Source organism: Electrona antarctica, assembly GCF_951216825.1.
Source record: "Electrona antarctica genome assembly, chromosome: 4".
Taxonomy (NCBI): domain Eukaryota; kingdom Metazoa; phylum Chordata; class Actinopteri; order Myctophiformes; family Myctophidae; genus Electrona; species Electrona antarctica.
The window spans coordinates 55559894-55576531 of record NC_136809.1 but is presented as its reverse complement, the minus strand read 5'-3'; the positions used below and the strand labels follow the sequence as shown (position 1 = coordinate 55576531).

The 16638-nt window shown below is 42.7% G+C and overlaps 1 protein-coding gene across 1 annotated transcript in view; it reads right to left on the bottom strand.

Moving 5' to 3' along the window:
* Positions 1 to 4044: 4044 nt before the first annotated feature.
* The window catches only part of suclg1 (succinate-CoA ligase GDP/ADP-forming subunit alph), a 39182-nt gene continuing 26588 nt past the window's right edge, over positions 4045 to 16638 (bottom strand). The window contains exons 8-9 of the mRNA XM_079499410.1: positions 12118 to 12306; positions 4045 to 5073 (exon numbers count right to left, since the gene is read on the bottom strand). Of these exons, the coding sequence (XP_079355536.1) occupies positions 5047 to 5073; positions 12118 to 12306 (216 nt within the window). The 3' untranslated portion in view covers positions 4045 to 5046. The remainder of the gene's footprint in view (positions 5074 to 12117; positions 12307 to 16638) is intronic.

The following is a 16638-nucleotide window of genomic DNA, read 5'->3' as shown; positions in this document are numbered from 1 at the left end:
AAGGCATTTTGGCATCGAGCATTGATGAAACGTTTGGTCCATAAACAAGTCTTCTACAAGGACAAAGATGAAATGATTGTAGAGTATTGATGCATACATTTTCCTCGTTTCACAATTATTCTAATAGGCTCCCCAGTCGCCCCGTAGTGTAATTTAAGTTTGATTCATGGTACAGAACGGACATCCTGGATGCTTGACCTACTGTATATATTCATGTCTCATATATGCCGTAGTGATTAAAAGGGACATTTCACAAGAAACTGCCGTCACTCGATGTTAATAGTATTTGTAGTATAGATAACAGTAGCACAATTTGAAATTTGCACCCTATGGCCAGAAAAAGAATGAAGTCTGTGTGAAGTTTGACTGGATTGCTGAATTCCTACAATGCCCAGAATGCTTTAGTGCACTGCTCCTCCTTGTGGAGGCTGGCTGGAGGTGTGACTTGTAGTCCAGGAAGGAAGTGAGACCACATTTTCACGACAGATTTTGGTCATGAAAATGGGCATCGTGACTAAAATATCTAAACACAAAAGTACCCAAATAGAAGAGAAATGAAAAACAGCAAAGTGTTTCTGGTTGCAAAAGGGGTGAAGTGGCCCTTTAAATGGTTCAGATCATACGACGTGTGGGGACATCATAAGCAATCCAACCGACGGGGTGCTTATCAATGATATCAAACGAGAGAAGAATATTCTGTTTTGAAAGAATCCCGGCGCCGATTGTGTTAAAGACGGAACCCCTTTTTCAAGACAGGAACCTAGCCTAAGATTTAGACTCTCATAGACGTTTTTGATACCGATTCTGATGTCATCACTCTCTACGAGAGTCTAAGCGACCTTGCCCCATGGGTTGCTGTCTAAACTTGTCCGGTACCACATGCACTATACACAGTTTATTCCGTTCAAGTAGGCAATGTTTGCACATGATTTCCCCCCCACCCCTTTTTTTCCCTCACTGTATATGTTTCTTTTCCCTTTTTACCTCCTTTATGATGAATTCCTGTTCTGTCCTTTGTCTATATAGAAGTGTCTATTTGTACGTCTCTAAATGTTTTTGATGATTTGAACATTGTGGACCCTATTGGAAACAAGTGTAATGCTTAATTGGGTCGTCCACTCACAGTTAACAGCCTTTGTATTGAGTTTGTGCTTGAAATGTACTGTAATTCTGCAAACTGTTAATACATTTTTCAATCAATCAATCAATCAAACCCTGACCGCTAGGGGCGCTGTTGCACATTTACAATGTCGGGAAATCCAAGATGGATGCCAGATTCCGAGATTAAAATACTTTATTGAAGACTACAGGCGTACGGGTTGCAATTGCTTGAACTTAAGAGTTACTTTGAGGCACAGCTTTTCAGACAGCAACCCATGGGGCAAGGTCGCTTTACTTAGACTCTCGTAGAGAGCGATGACGTCAGAATCAATACAAATGTCTACGTCTACGAGAGTCTAAATCTTAGGCTAAAGGGAACCCATTATGGGGTTGTTGTTGTTGCCATATCCAGTATATTATCATGGCAACATAATTGTTTTGTAATTTTTGAATACATGTTTGAAGTTTTTCCAGAAGGCGAATTGGCCATCAGGCCTGAATGGCTTAAGAATCCAGTATAAATTCCTTATTTTATTCTCCATGTTTTATAATGCATACACGAGACACTACAACTGTGTTTATGTAGCAGAGTGGCTCAGAGCCTCAGCCTGGTGGCCTCAAAAGAGGATGTATAGAAAGAGAATTACAATCCGTACTCTCAGTCATAGTAAGAGTCTGGTTTAACCCATTCAGGCCTGACGTCGAAATAAAAAAAAAAGGTTTTCTAAATCATGACAATTTTCGGAAAGATTTGAGGCACATTTTAACGATTTTTCAAAAATAGCAGATCTACAAGTTCATAGCGCGCCACTCGGTTTCGCAACATTCGATGTTGCACAACAGTGGGACGTCATCGAAAATGTCCCCCCCCCGTTTAGCCGACGAGACGTTAATAAGTCATTCCGTCCAATTCCAGAATTAAATCATACCTCCCGTTGTTGTCGATCGCCTCTGGAGTGTTTTGGCTACATCAAGCTGCTTCAGCCACATCCGGGATAACATCCGGTCCGTCGGTGAAATTGCTCCGCTGCAATCGGTAGTGCTGTCGCCTCACAGCTAGAAGGTCCGGGGTTCAATTCCCGCTGGGGACGCTGTGGGCGTGTTCTCTCCTCCGCGTCATCAGTGCCCATACCCGAGGCGGGGTTGGCGAAAGGGCCTTTCTGTGTGGAGTTTGCATGTTCTCCCCGTGTCCCCTAGGTTAGGTAGTGGTACCCTCACATGTTCTCCCCATGCCCCCTAGGGTAGGTACCCTCACATGTTCTCCCCGTGTCCCCTAGGGTAGGTACCCTCAAGAGACATTGCCAAAGCATTTCCGGGGGTCCCCGGACAAAAAAACGTTGAGAACCCCTGCCATGTACAATATATACTATAGTCCTTTGACGAGCGCACAACTCATGACTTTCAATTTGGAGACTCTCTATTCCAGGGGCAACTTTGACGATGGAGGGCCACTAGATTTCCACACTCACTCCAGAGGGCCACATTGCATATTGCTATTTTTGCTATATTTGAATTGAAATCCTGAATTATTTTTTTGCTATTTTTTAATTGGAATCCAGAAAATCATCATTTTTATGTCATTTCAAATGCCTTTCAAATTCCTTTAAAGGACCACTTCACCACTTTTCAACATCTCTTCATATAATTGGTCCTCAATAATGTTCATGATAAAACACCACAATTTTTTTCTGCTCGGTCTGTGTCTCATATAGGAGGGCTGTGGGCAGTTCAGAGATCCGTCCACCAGTGACATCATCGTTAGGCAAATTTGTTTTAAAATATATTTAGATTTTTATTATCGTGAGAACGATGGCTTCTATTTTTGCATTGCAACTTTTCAGGAAAAGAAAGCCTGTAGTTTCTATTGGCTTGGAATCCCCATCGATGATGTCACTGGTGGACGGGTTTCTGAACTGCCCACAGCCCTCCTATGAGACACAGATTGAGTAGAAAAAAATTGCGGTATTTTAGCATGATCATTAGTGAGGACCAATTATAGGAAGAGAAGTTGAAAAGTGGTGAAGTGGTCCTTTAATTATAGTTATGTTAACATTATAACTAAATACAAATATATTGGACAAAATTACAATTAACATTGTAATACTAGTCATTAAGCTACTAATTTACAGTAGACTGAAGTAATTAAAGCGGGTCATGTTTGCATGTTTGGAATTACAACAGCTGAAATCAATAAATAGATCAGTATTCTGATATTAACCGGGCCGCCCAGTTGCCCATGTATGCTCGATTCAGATCCTTTAGATTAGATTTCCAGAAGCCATCTAGCCTAGTAGCCAAAAAGTGAACCCGGACATGTTGAGTACACCAACGTTTTATGTTAGAAATGTTGAGTATGGGTCCCCAGCATGTAGAAACTGCCGGATGCTAACTTGCATATGTTGATCAATTTTCATAATTGGCATAATATGTGACCATACCATTAATTAACAACCTATAGAAGACAAAATATTCAAAATTTCATCATGCTTTATCTAGCATGTGACGTGTCAAACTAGGGGGTTTTCATGATGCTAAATCTATTCCAAGCATTAGTTTTGCAAAAAAATCACACCCGTGTGAACTGAGTGGTGTAATGTCTTATATTGTCTGACGTAATGTCTGACGTAATGAAATCATGTCTGACGTAATGAAATCACACCCGGGTGAACAGGGTGAACATAGCAACCATGCTCATTTTTTTAGCACAGACTAACAAAGCCAGTTGTGGTTTACATCACTCAAAAACACTCATTGGGCTTAAAACGGCCATGCCCACTTGCCCAAATGTGCTGACATCATCAATTTGTGATGACGGCATTGGCCGTTTTGTTTTTGACATGTCCGGGTTCACAATGGGGCTCTATGGGCTGGCTACTAGAATAATCTACAACGATAAGCACAGCAAAAAAAAACCATAGACACACAACCAGTCAGAGCAGAAAATGATTTGAGAAATATTTCTTATTCAGGTGGAACAGCCATTGAAAATGGATGAGGAGGGGGGAACATTTCTTTACAGTGAGGGTAAAATAGAAAAGTCACAAATAGATACACTATTATGACATCTCTCTTATTCTCCTTCCAGGCGTTCAACCACCAAACGGATGTTGCATAACTTAAAGGACCACTTCACCACTTTTCAACCCATCTTCATATACTAGGTCCGCACTAATAATCATGAAAAAAAATGGCGCAATTTTTTTTTACTCGGTCTGTGTCTCATAGGAGGGCTGTGGGCAGTTCAGAAACCGTCTTCCAGTGACATAATCGATGGGGAATACAAGCTAATAGAAACTGCAGGCTTTCTAGTCCTGAAAAGTTGCAATGCGAAAATGGAAGCCATCGTTCTCACGATAATGAAAATCTAAACATTTTTGTAAAACAATCTTGTTTAAAAAAAAATCTGCCTAATGTCGTCACTGGAAGACGGTTTCTAAACTGCCCACAGCCCTCCTATGAGACACAGACTGAGTAGAAAAAAGATCGTGCCATTTTATCATGATTATTAGTGAGGACCTATTATGAAGATAGGTTGAAAAGTGGTGAAGTGGTCCTTTAACGGGCGGGAAACCAGTTCACTTGTTGTAACAGATGGGATACACACAGCGTTAAAATAGTTATTTACTAGGGTATTACAGTACAATTAAGACAGCGTTACTTAATTCTTAATTTAATAAGTACAAGTTCATATGCGAGAGAGAGAGAGAGAGAGAGAGAGAGAGAGAGAGAGAGAGAGAGAGAGAGAGAGAGAGAGAGAGAGAGAAAGTAATTGCAAAAAGCTACACTGCATGTGCGTATGGAGCTTGAACTGTTGAACTGTGTTGAAGCCTGCAGGGCAAACAAAAGCCACCTCGAGAACCGTCGGTCTGTTCATTTTCATTTCACGGCTGCCGTCGGAGGGGGAGGTGGGGTGGGGTGGGGTGGCGAGGTTCTCTCTGGCCCCATTTACAGCATCTTCCTCTTCTCAAACTCCTGCCAGAGTGGACAAGATAGAGAGAGAGAAAAAGAAAAGGAAAAAGTCTTGAGAAAAGGACAGGGAATGATTTATTCATGGCCAATTCTATAACAACTTGTTTTTTTTTTTTTATCTGGAGTTTCAGATCTTGCCGTTCAGAAGAAATGGGCGAGGGCCATCGTTAAGAGACCCAGACAAAAAGGTTTCCCCTGGGGGGGGGGGGGGGGGGGAATAAAAAAAAAGAAGCTATTTTACTTCCTTATACTATCAAATCTGGTTTGAATCCATTGTCACAATGTGAGATCGGCTATTCTCGCCTTTTTTTTTTTAAAGAAAAAAAACACAATTAGTTAAATCAGATGGTGAGTTTTATAAATATAAAACATTAAATGAATGAAAACCATTAACAAGCGTGTGTGACTACATAACAGAACAACATTGGATCCATTCGCTATCGTTACTCTTCCCCCCATTTACTGAATAACGTAGGTTTGGGACGTACAAGGTTTCTGCAGGACAGCCGTTTGTAATTAACAGTTCAGGTTAATTTAGTGAGTTAAAGGAGCACTTCGCCACTTTTCAACCTATCTTCATATAATTGTTCCTCACTAATGATCATGATGAAATACCACAATTCTTTTCTACTCAGTCTGTGTCTCATAGGAGGGCTGTGGGCAGTTCAGAAACCCGTCCACCAGTGACATCATCGATGGGGAATTCAAACTAATAGAAACTGCAGGCTTTCTATTCCTGACAAGTTGCAATGCGAAAATGGAAGCAATCGTTCTCACGATAATACAAATAAAATAACAAATATATAGAAAGAAAATCTTCCCAACGATGATGTCACTGGTGGACGGCCCACAGCCCTCCTATGAGACCCAGACCGGATAGAAGATATGGTGGTATTTTTACCATGAACATTAGTGAGGACCAATTATAATTATGAAGTGGTGAAGTGGTCCTTTAAGACAGTGGTTTTCAACCCTTTTCATATCATTGAAGCATTTGAGCCACGGAACCACCATTTGATGACATTTAGCCTCCCAGACCCACCATTAAAGAATATCTGTCATCGTTGGCTAAGATTTTGTCCACAATTCAATGATGTTGGCAAACGTTGATCAAAATAACAATTATTTTACATATGCTCTAATTGTGTAGACTTCTTCTAAATTAACTAATGCAGATGTTTAACAATAATGCAACTCTAGTGTAACATTTGGTTTCATTTTACACTCAATAGTTAAAGAGCTATAAGGGTCCATTTGGTTACCAACTCTCCATCATTTAACCCATTTTTGGCGGGAACCCCTTTTGGTGTTAGCATTATGTTATGCTTCAGCTATTGAAAAATAGCAGATCTACAAGCTCATAGCGCGCCACCGAGTGGCACGCTACGAGCTTGTAGGTCTGCTATTTTTGAAAAATCGAAGAACGACTGACATAGAAACATAGCTTTTTCAGAAAACTGTCAGGATGTAGAAGACATTTTTAGAATCTGATCTCAGGCCAAAATGGGTTAAGTTGGGGACCACCTGGAACCCCCTCAAGGACCACTGGTGGTCCCCGGTACTACTGCTTGAAAACCACTGCCTTTAGACACACACTTAAGTGCAAAGAGTTCAAAAACATGACGGCGACATATGACAAGAGAATCATGTCAGCCATTACACACACACACAGGATGTAGTCGTTTACAGATGCAATTCACAAACATATCAAACAGGCAGGATGATAGAATGTCCCTCCCTCTAGAATCTCCCCATTCCCACACAAACATTCCTTAATATATGCAAATGCGTTATCAGTTCTAAAAGAACGAACACACACACACACACACACATGTCTGGCCCATTCTACACATGACTTGAATAGGCGGTGGCATACTGCCATCTTGTGGAGAAAGTTATATCTTCATAATAATCCTCCAGTCAAACTAGCTTAAATACCAGGGAGGAAACTCTAATGTCCTTCAGTCTACTCTCTGTCCTCAGCTCTGTCAGACAGAGAAGAGAGAGATAGAGAGAGAGAGAGAGAGAGAGAGAGAGAGAGAGATAGAGAGATAGGGGGAGAGGGAGAGAGAGGGAGAGGGGGAGAAAGAGGGAGGGAGAGGGGGAGAGAGAGGGAGAGAGGGAGAGAGAGGGAGAGGGAGGGAGGAGTGCGTGCGCACATGTCATCAATCATGGCATCATGACATTTCTGGAAGATGCTTCTAAACTTGTATTCTATTGCTAGTTTGATCACTTCAAATATTCTTTCATCTTAAAGTAACTAATGACCGAAAGTAGCCGATCTGCAAGCTCACAACGCGTCGCGCTGCGACGCGTTGTGAGCTTGCAGATCGGCTACTTTCGGTGCGCAGCAAGCACAGAAGACGCGCTGAAGGCTTCTATGAAATCCAAAGGACTGAGAACTTTAACCCATTTATATATGGCTTCTAAATCCTAACAGTTTTCTGAAAAACAACCTCATGTTTCTATGTCAGTGGGTGCTCAACCTTTTTCATGGCAAGGACCCCCGGAATTATCTGCATTTGTCCGCCGACCCCTCATCTGGAAATATGCTGCTCCAGGGACCCCACCGAGGAGCAAATATCAGAGTTAAACTTAAATATGCTGCTCCAGGGACCCCACCGAGGAGCAAATATCAGAGTTAAACTTAAATATGCTGCTCCAGGGACCCCACCGAGGAGCAAATATCAGAGTTAAACTTAAATATGCTGCTCCAGGGACCCCACCGAGGAGCAAATATCAGAGTTAAACTTAAATATGCTGCTCCAGGGACCCCACCGAGGAGCAAATATCAGAGTTAAACTTAAATATGCTGCTCCAGGGACCCCACCGAGGAGCAAATATCCGAGTTAAACTTAAAACCGTTCACTGTGAAAGAATATCTATTCAAAGATTACAACGAGAGAAGGCGGTCGGGGGAAGCATGGGTACACAACACATTCCCCGTTAGAACATACAATGATCAGATCGCATCAGATAGAGGATTATACCCACAACTCAAGATAAGATGGATCCTTATACGTTGCGTTAATGGTCACTCATGCCAAACCCCTTCAGCCCAACTGATGATTAATTGGATTTAGAACACACACACACACACACACACACACACACACACACACACACACACACACACACACACACACACACACACACACACACACACACACACACACACACACACACACACACACACACACACACACACACACACACACACACACACACACACACACACACACACACACGTGTGTGTGTGTTTGCGTCATCTCAGACGGCACGCTAAAGTGTCACGGAAGCCTGGTTGAAAAACACTGGGATACAGAGTGCATGTATATGTGTGTGCGTGGGATACAGAGTGTGCTTGGGATACAGTGCGTGTGTGTGCGTGGGGGGGATACAGAGTGTGTGTGTGTGCGTGGGATACAGAGTGTGTGTGCGTGGGATACAGAATGCATGTGTGTGTGAGATACTGTGTGTGTGTGTGTGTGTGCGAGAGAGATACAGTGCATGTGTATCTACAGCCATCACTGTGATAAATGGCTAGAGTACAATATGCTATAGATGGCAGACTTGGAAGACCAAAAACTTTCAGCATTATTAATGTTGCCGGCTGCCTTTTATTGCAATTCTTATATTTGCAACGCTTCAAATAAACACTCTCATTTCCTTGAGGACTATAAACACTCACCGAGACGTGAACCATCGAAAGACGGCGAGTCCTTTCTACCCATTTAGACCCGAGGACGCGTCTGTGTCACCTTACTGACAGTTTTCTGAAAAAGCTATGTTTCTGTGTCGGTCGTTCTTCGATTTTTCAAAAATAGCAGACCTACAAGCTCGTAGCGCGCCACTCGGTGGCGCGCTATGAGCTTGTAGATCTGCTATTTTTCCAATAGCTAAAGCATAACATAATGCTAACACCAAAAGGGGTTCCCGCCCCAAAATGGGTTAACCACTTTAACCATTATTTTACACTTTAACTGTTGAAAAAGAGGAGATCTACAAGCTCATAGCACGGAACCGAGTGCCGTGCTTCAAGCTTGTAGATCTGCTATTTTTGCTATTTAAATCGCGGAAAAACGTGGCGCAAATCTTTGAATATATGTTGCTTCTGTGGGGTCCCTGGAACCACATATTTTCAGATGGGGGTCTGCGGCCAATTACAGTACGTGCCCGTCAGCCACCGGCTTTCGCCTTTATTTTATAGAGGGACAGACAGTAGGCTGACAGGAAATGGGGGAGTGGCATGCAGTGAAGGCCGTCGGGATCGGGAGTCGAACCCGCGGCACACTGCCAGACTCGGACTACCGGCCAAGGTGCCTGGACCGCTGAGCCACGGCCCAGGCCAGGCCACCGGCCTACTTGAGAACGATGCAACTTGGGAAGCTAACAATACCCGTCCGTCTGTGTCCCTTTTGTGCCCATACTGTATATGGAGATCTCTGTATGCCTGTTGGCTGAAGAGTGGACTGGTTAAGTAATCAATTGGCAGGTGTGGGGTTGCCATGGCAATCAATTGGCTGAGGCTGGAAATAGGCCTATCTCACAGCATTTCCCCGCACCCATTTGATGATGTCATCAAGATGTGTTTCACCATGTTAATGATTTTTTTCATAATTGCAGTTCTAGAAACACAGAATGGGGGGGACTTTTTATTATTTCCACACAACAGCTCTAAGGTATATTAATGACATAGTAAAATGTTGAAAATGAGTGGAATGCCCCTTTAAGTGGCTAACCAGTGGGTTTGAGACACAGAATGTGATGATAGTCCACTCACTCCTCAGCCCATAATGCTATGCTACAGCAGCACATGTTTGTTTTCTCCCCTTGTGCGTTAGCGCTCCGATTACAGCGATCAATGACATTAAGCCATTTTGACCCGAGATCAGATTCTAAAAATGTCTTCTACATCCCGACAGTTTTCTGAAAAAGCTATATGTTTCTATGTCAGTCGTTCTTCGATTTTTCAAAAATAGCAGATCTACAAGCTCGTAGCGTGCCACTCGGTGCCGCGCTACGAGCTTGTAGATCTGCTATTTTTCAATAGCTAAAGCATAACATAATGCTTTAAAACACCAAAAGGGGGTTCCCGCCCAAAATGGGTTAACAGAGATGTATGAACACAATGGGCTGCAAAATTAACAACGAGCGAGAGCACGTTTTTCATCATTACGCGCAATGATTATGAATTAAACCTGGGGACGAAAAACACGTTTTAATCCATACGCGGTGTGCGGTTGTACGTCGGCCGGGTGCGCCGCTAATGAAAGTATATAAGATGATGAATGGCTGTAATACAAATGCTTTCACTTTTTATACATCTTGTTAAAAGTGCTTTCCCCCGGTAATAAATAAATTGAAATAAAATAATAAAAAAACAGGGAGGCAGAGGTGGTGCCAACTCAACAGACGTTTATTAAGGCGTTCGGGACGGGAACCGCTTTTTGGTGTTTTTCAAGCGTTATGTTGTACTTAGCTGTTGAAAAATAGCAGATCTACAAGCTCGTGGCGCGGCACCGAGTGCCGCGCTACGAGCTTGTAGGTCTGCTATTTTTCAAAATGTTGAACATGTCACATTTTTGAATATATTCTTTCACAGTGAATGTTTTAAACTCAAATCTTTGCTTCTGTGGGGGTCCCTGGAACAACATATTTTCAGATGGGGGGGGGGGTCGGCGGCCAATTACATATAATATTTTTTGGGGGTCCTTGACATGAAAATGTTTGAGAACCACTGACATAGAAAGTTAGAAACATGGGGGTTTTTCAGAAAGCGGTCAGGATTTAGAAGGCATTTTGTAGAATCACTTCTCAGGTCTAAAAGGGTTAATTTCTCCCCTTCAACATCGTCTGTTTATTGCATATTAAAAGTTAAATTCCTACCTAGCCAGATACAGCAATTTTGATTTGCCAAGTTGTAAGGAGGAGCACCACAGTCACCGATAGTATAGGACAGTTCTCAGTTTTCATGTCAAGGACCGCCAAATTGACACCAATTAGCCCCGCGGACCCCCATTTGAAAATATATTGCCAGGGACCCCCCCATGAGAGAAGATTTGTACGGCTCTAGCAATGATTCTCGACCCGTTATAATTTCAAGGACTCCCCAGTGTGACATGCATTAGTCTATTTTTACACTTGCTGAAAATAGCCGATCTACAAGCTCACAACGCGTCGCGCTGCAACGCGTTGTGAGCTTGTAGATCGGCTATTTTCAGCATGCAACCAAGTGTAAAATGACTTATACTGGATCTCTTGTCCACTAGTCCCTTCCTAACAGTTTCGTCTAGTTTTTATTTGTTGACGAAATTGTCAGTATATTTAGTCTTAGTTTTAGTCACCATAGCTTAGATTTCATTTAGTTTCCAATAGTTTGTCAGTGGAAAAAGGTAGTCGACGAACGTCTTAGTTTTAGTCGACAAAATCAACACTGGTCTACAGGTGCAATACGGAAAATAGTGCCAATAATATTTCTGCACGCAAACAAGGCAACAGAAGCCGAAATGCGGCCTGGTTCGTTTTGACTACACTGTATAATGTATATCAAAGACTTGGTCAACTCTAAATTTAAAATACGGTCTATAATACATCATTTGCATGACGGATAATATGAAGTGGTAATCTTTAGTGATGCACAAATCAGAATTAAAAAAATGGGCATATCGGTATGGCGCGATAATAATGTGACCGTGAATAATGCACCCCCCCATCTTCTGATGACACACACACACACACACACACACACACACACACACACACACACACACACACACACACACACACACACACACACACACACACACACACACACACACACACACACACACACACACACACACACACACACACACACACACACACACACACACACACACACACACACACACACACACACACACACACACACACACACACACACACACACACACACACACACACACACACACACACACACACACACACACACACACACACACACACACACACACACACACACACACACACACACACACACACACACACACACGAAAAGGAGCTCACCTTGAATATGGTGCTGCCCAGCTGGGCAGGAGACATGCTGACCACAACGCCGGCCGACTGCAGGGCGGCGATCTTCTCTTTGGCGCCGCCCTTGCCTCCGGCGATGATGGCGCCGGCGTGACCCATCCTGCGGCCCGGAGGGGCCGTCAGGCCCGCGATGAACGACACCACGGGCTTGGCCTTGGCTCCCTGGAGGTGGGGTGGAGGGAGAGAGATATGAGATTAACCCATTTAGGCCCGACGTCGAAATGAAAAAAAAAGTCTTCTGAAAGAATATATATTCAAAGATTTGTGCCGCATTTTCACGATTTCTCAAAAATAGCAGATCTACAAGCTCGTAGCGTGCCACCGAGTGGCGCGCCAAGAGCTTTTAGGTCAAAATTACCTAAAATAATGAGGTCACGAATACAAGCATGTTCAGTCACGCAGAGAGAGAGACTCGGAGTAGAGTCGCCTGCTTCTTCGCTTGGAAAGGAGCCAGGTGGTTCGGGGCTTCTGGTTAGGATGCCTTTCCAGTTTCCGAGCATCTCCCTAGGGAGGTCCTCGAGGCATGCAGTTGCATCTCTTTTGCAATGTATTATATTACATTCATTAGAAGTGCAAAGCTCCCAGTCTGTCCTCCCATATTATTACTAGAGTGGTCACGGTCTCGATCAGCATTGACATTATTAAAACGATGGGTCAATCAGACAATGTAATTACGTGTGTGTGTGTGTGCGCGTGCATGCGTCCAGAAAGGGTCACAGGCTGTCGCCAATTCACATGATCTCATTTCTGAGCTGGTAATTAGTCATGTTGGCGGTGATTAGCCCCGTCAGCTTTGCTCCCTCACTGATAGATCGCTCACATCCAGCAGGTGAGATCATTTCCAAAAAGGGTGGCCAAAGCTAATATTTCATCTTCAGCAACATCATAATCTGAAGTGTGTTAGCCACAAACAACGTGTGAGAGAGACAGAGAGATTGTTGCGTGACTACATGTGAGTAATGGCTAATATTTCATCATAAAGCCTGATTTATATTCCATTACGACAATATTCTGTTGCATTGTTAGCTTGAAAATCAGTTATTTTAACCCGTTTAGGCCCAACGTTAAAAAAAAAAGTCTTCTAAATTCTGACAGTTTTCTGAAATACCCTATGTTTCTGTATTAGCGGTACTCAATATTTCATGTCAAGGACCCCAAAGATTATATGTAATTGGCCGCCGACCCCCATCTGAAAATATGTTGTTCCAGGGACCCCCCACAGATGCAAAGATTTGAGTTAAAAACGTTCGCTCTGAAAGAATATATATATATTCAAAGATCTGTGCCGCATTTTCACAGGTTTTTCAAAAATAGCAGACCTACAAGCTCGTAGCGCGACACTGTGCCGCGCTACGAGCTTGTAGATCTGCTATTTTTCAATAGCTAAAGCATAACATAATGCTTAAAACACCAAAAATGGGTTCCCGCCCAAAATGGGTTAGAGCGAGCAAGAGCGCCATGATGTGACAATCAATCAATTACACTTTACACACAACGCCAGGATCATAAGGAAGAGAAAGGCAGGACGTAAACACCGTAAAGCCCAACACATTTAAATTGTATACTTTTTTTTTTTTTAAACAAACGAAATCCTACGAATAAAAACAAACAAAAAAACTATTAAGAACTTTGTAATGCTATACTGATGTTTGTTTGCAACGCTCAATCGAGTCAACTTAATTCAAGTGGCAGATGCCAAAAAAGTAGTTGAAATCAGGGACGTAGCTGACCATTTGGTTGCCCTACTCGTAGGATATTTGTGCTCCGCGTAGTGCCGAGTGCCGCGCTACGAGCTTGTAGGTCTGCTATTTTTGAAAAATCGAAGTACGACTGACATTGAAACATAGCTTTTTCAGAAAACTGTCAGGATTCAGAAGACATTTTTTTAATCTGATCTCAGGTCAAAATGGGTTAGGGGAACGTCATGTGTTCTACCTGACAGCCTACTGGTAGGTTGCGATCTACCTCTTGGGGCAGCCCTCCCATATAGGATAGGAACACATTTGTATGGAGGTGACTTCTTGCAAGGCCGTGATGCTACATTGGCAAGCTTCCCAGACACAGATGCAGAAACCCAACCTTGAAATGTGTTCTTCTGCAACATAAAACCCGTCAGTGGGAACTTGTTGAGAAGTAGAACAAGTTTTATTGCAATTTCCTGTCCACAGCTGAACAATAAAACCATCGGTTAGTCTCCAGGAACTAAACTGCAACTTATAGGAACAATCTTTTGTCATTAAAAAAAAGTGACCACTACATGGTCTCCTCTATAGAGCGTCGCAGTCCCGCCTCCTACCCTGGCCTGGACCAGGAAATTATTCTCCGTTCATTTTCCTCATAGACATTTCAGAAAGTATTTGTTTAAAGACGTTTACGCCGCGGACAAAGCCAACTCGAGTCGTGACAAATCATGACAACAAACACAATTTTTTGGGCCGAACAAATAATTAGAAAGAAGAAAAAAACGGCAGGTTACAACACTTTTTTTGTGGTTTTTCTTCTTTGTAATTATTTGTTTGGTCCAAAATATTGTTTGTGTTGTCATGAGTTGTCACGACTCGAGTTGGCTTTGTCCGCGGCGTAACAGTTTAAATAAATACTTTTTGAAATGTCTATGGGAAAAATGCATTGTGATTAATTTCCTGGTCCATGGTAGGGGGCGGGACTGCGACGCTCTATAGAGCGTTGCAGGCCAGCCCCCTTTCATGACGACACCAGGCTCAGGAAATAATTCCCAATGCATTTTCCCAATAGACATTTCAAAAAGTATTTATTTAAAGACCTTTTAAGCCTCGTACAAAGCCAACTCGAGTTGTGACAACTCATGACAACAAACACAATGTTTTGGGCCGATCAAATAATTTGTAAGAAGAAAAACAAAACAAAGTGTTGTATCCTGACTTTTTTTTCTTCTTTCTAAATCATTTGTTCGGCCCAGAACATTGTGTTTGTCGTCATGATTTGTCACATTGTGTTTGTTGTCATGATTTATCACATTGTGTTTGTTGTCATGATTTGTCACAACTCGAGTTGGCTTTGTCCGCGGCGTAAACGTCTTTAAATAAATACTTTTTGAAAAGTCTATGAGGAAAATGAACGGGGAAATTCTTTCCCCTGGGTCTCTCGAGGGGGCGGGACTGCGACGCTCCATTCAGAACGTCGGCCCCATAGACTGGGGATGGAATAAAGTAAAAAAAAATCTCAAGACTGAAAATGTAATGACGTAGTTTTAAGGGTCGACCAGCTGAAGAAATCACAGATTTGAGGAATTATTTATAAGGTTTGCTTTTATGACATTTCTGAGATCATTCATGTTTTCTGGAAGATGCTTCTAAACTTGTATTCTACTAGTTTGATCACTTCAAATACTCTCCGCGCTATGAGCTTGTAGATCTGCTATTTTTCAACAGCTAAACAGGGCTTCCCGCCCAGAATAGGTTAAGAGTCAAATTCAGAAGTGGGATCGCGTGGCTCTTGCGACACAAACACTCACAAATAATAAAGTGTAATTCTCAAAAGCACAAAGGTTGAAATGCACGGCTAAGCCCGCTGCCAAGCAAACAGGGTCTCACTGCTCCAACGCGCTTCGTGCTGTGCATTTAAATTAGGTAATTATGCACATATATTTGGGACTAAATTGTCTCCCAACTATGCAAATGATCCCAATTGCAAAAAAATAAACACTTAGTGTTAAATGGTAAATAGTGCATTTATATAGCGCTTTTATCTAAAGCGCTTCACATAGATTGTGCATTACATTCACACACACATGTTCACACACAGATGGTGGAGGAAACCATGCAAGGCACCAACCTGCACATCAGGAGCAATTAGGTTTCAGAATCTTGCTCAAGGACACTTTGGCCTCATTTACACTGGCAGACAAATCTAGCCTGAATCAGATCTGTGCCACATCAGGGTAGAAATCTGATTGGTTTAAATGGTCACATGACTCATTTAAACAAATCAGATTCCAATCTGGATGTGGCTCAGATCTGATTCAGGCTGGATTTGGCTGGCAGTGTAAATGGGGCCTTAGACACCGACTCTGGGGGAGCCCACAGGTATCGAACTGGCAACCTCAGGTGTTTTTTTTGGGGCCACTCTACCCCTGGGCCACTGCCTCCCCGGCCATGTTAACCCATTTTGGGCGGGAACCCCTTTTGGTGTTTTAAACATTATGTTATAATGTAGCTATTGAAAAATAGCAGATCTACAAGCTCATAGCGCGCCACCGAGAGGCATTGACCATAATAATATGGACGTCTTAACGAAGCCCTTTTTCCAATTTAACAAATTATAAATGAATAATGAATGTATTAGTGAATTAAAAATACGAAAACGCACCCAGGGCGCAGTACCCCCTGCGCCGCGCCCCCCCCCCCCCCCCCCCCCCCGGGGGGCAATATCTCACAACGGGTAAGGGCTAGTTGCATATCATTTTTGTCTGCTATTTTTGAAAAGTCGTGAAAGTGTGGCGCAAATCTTTGAATA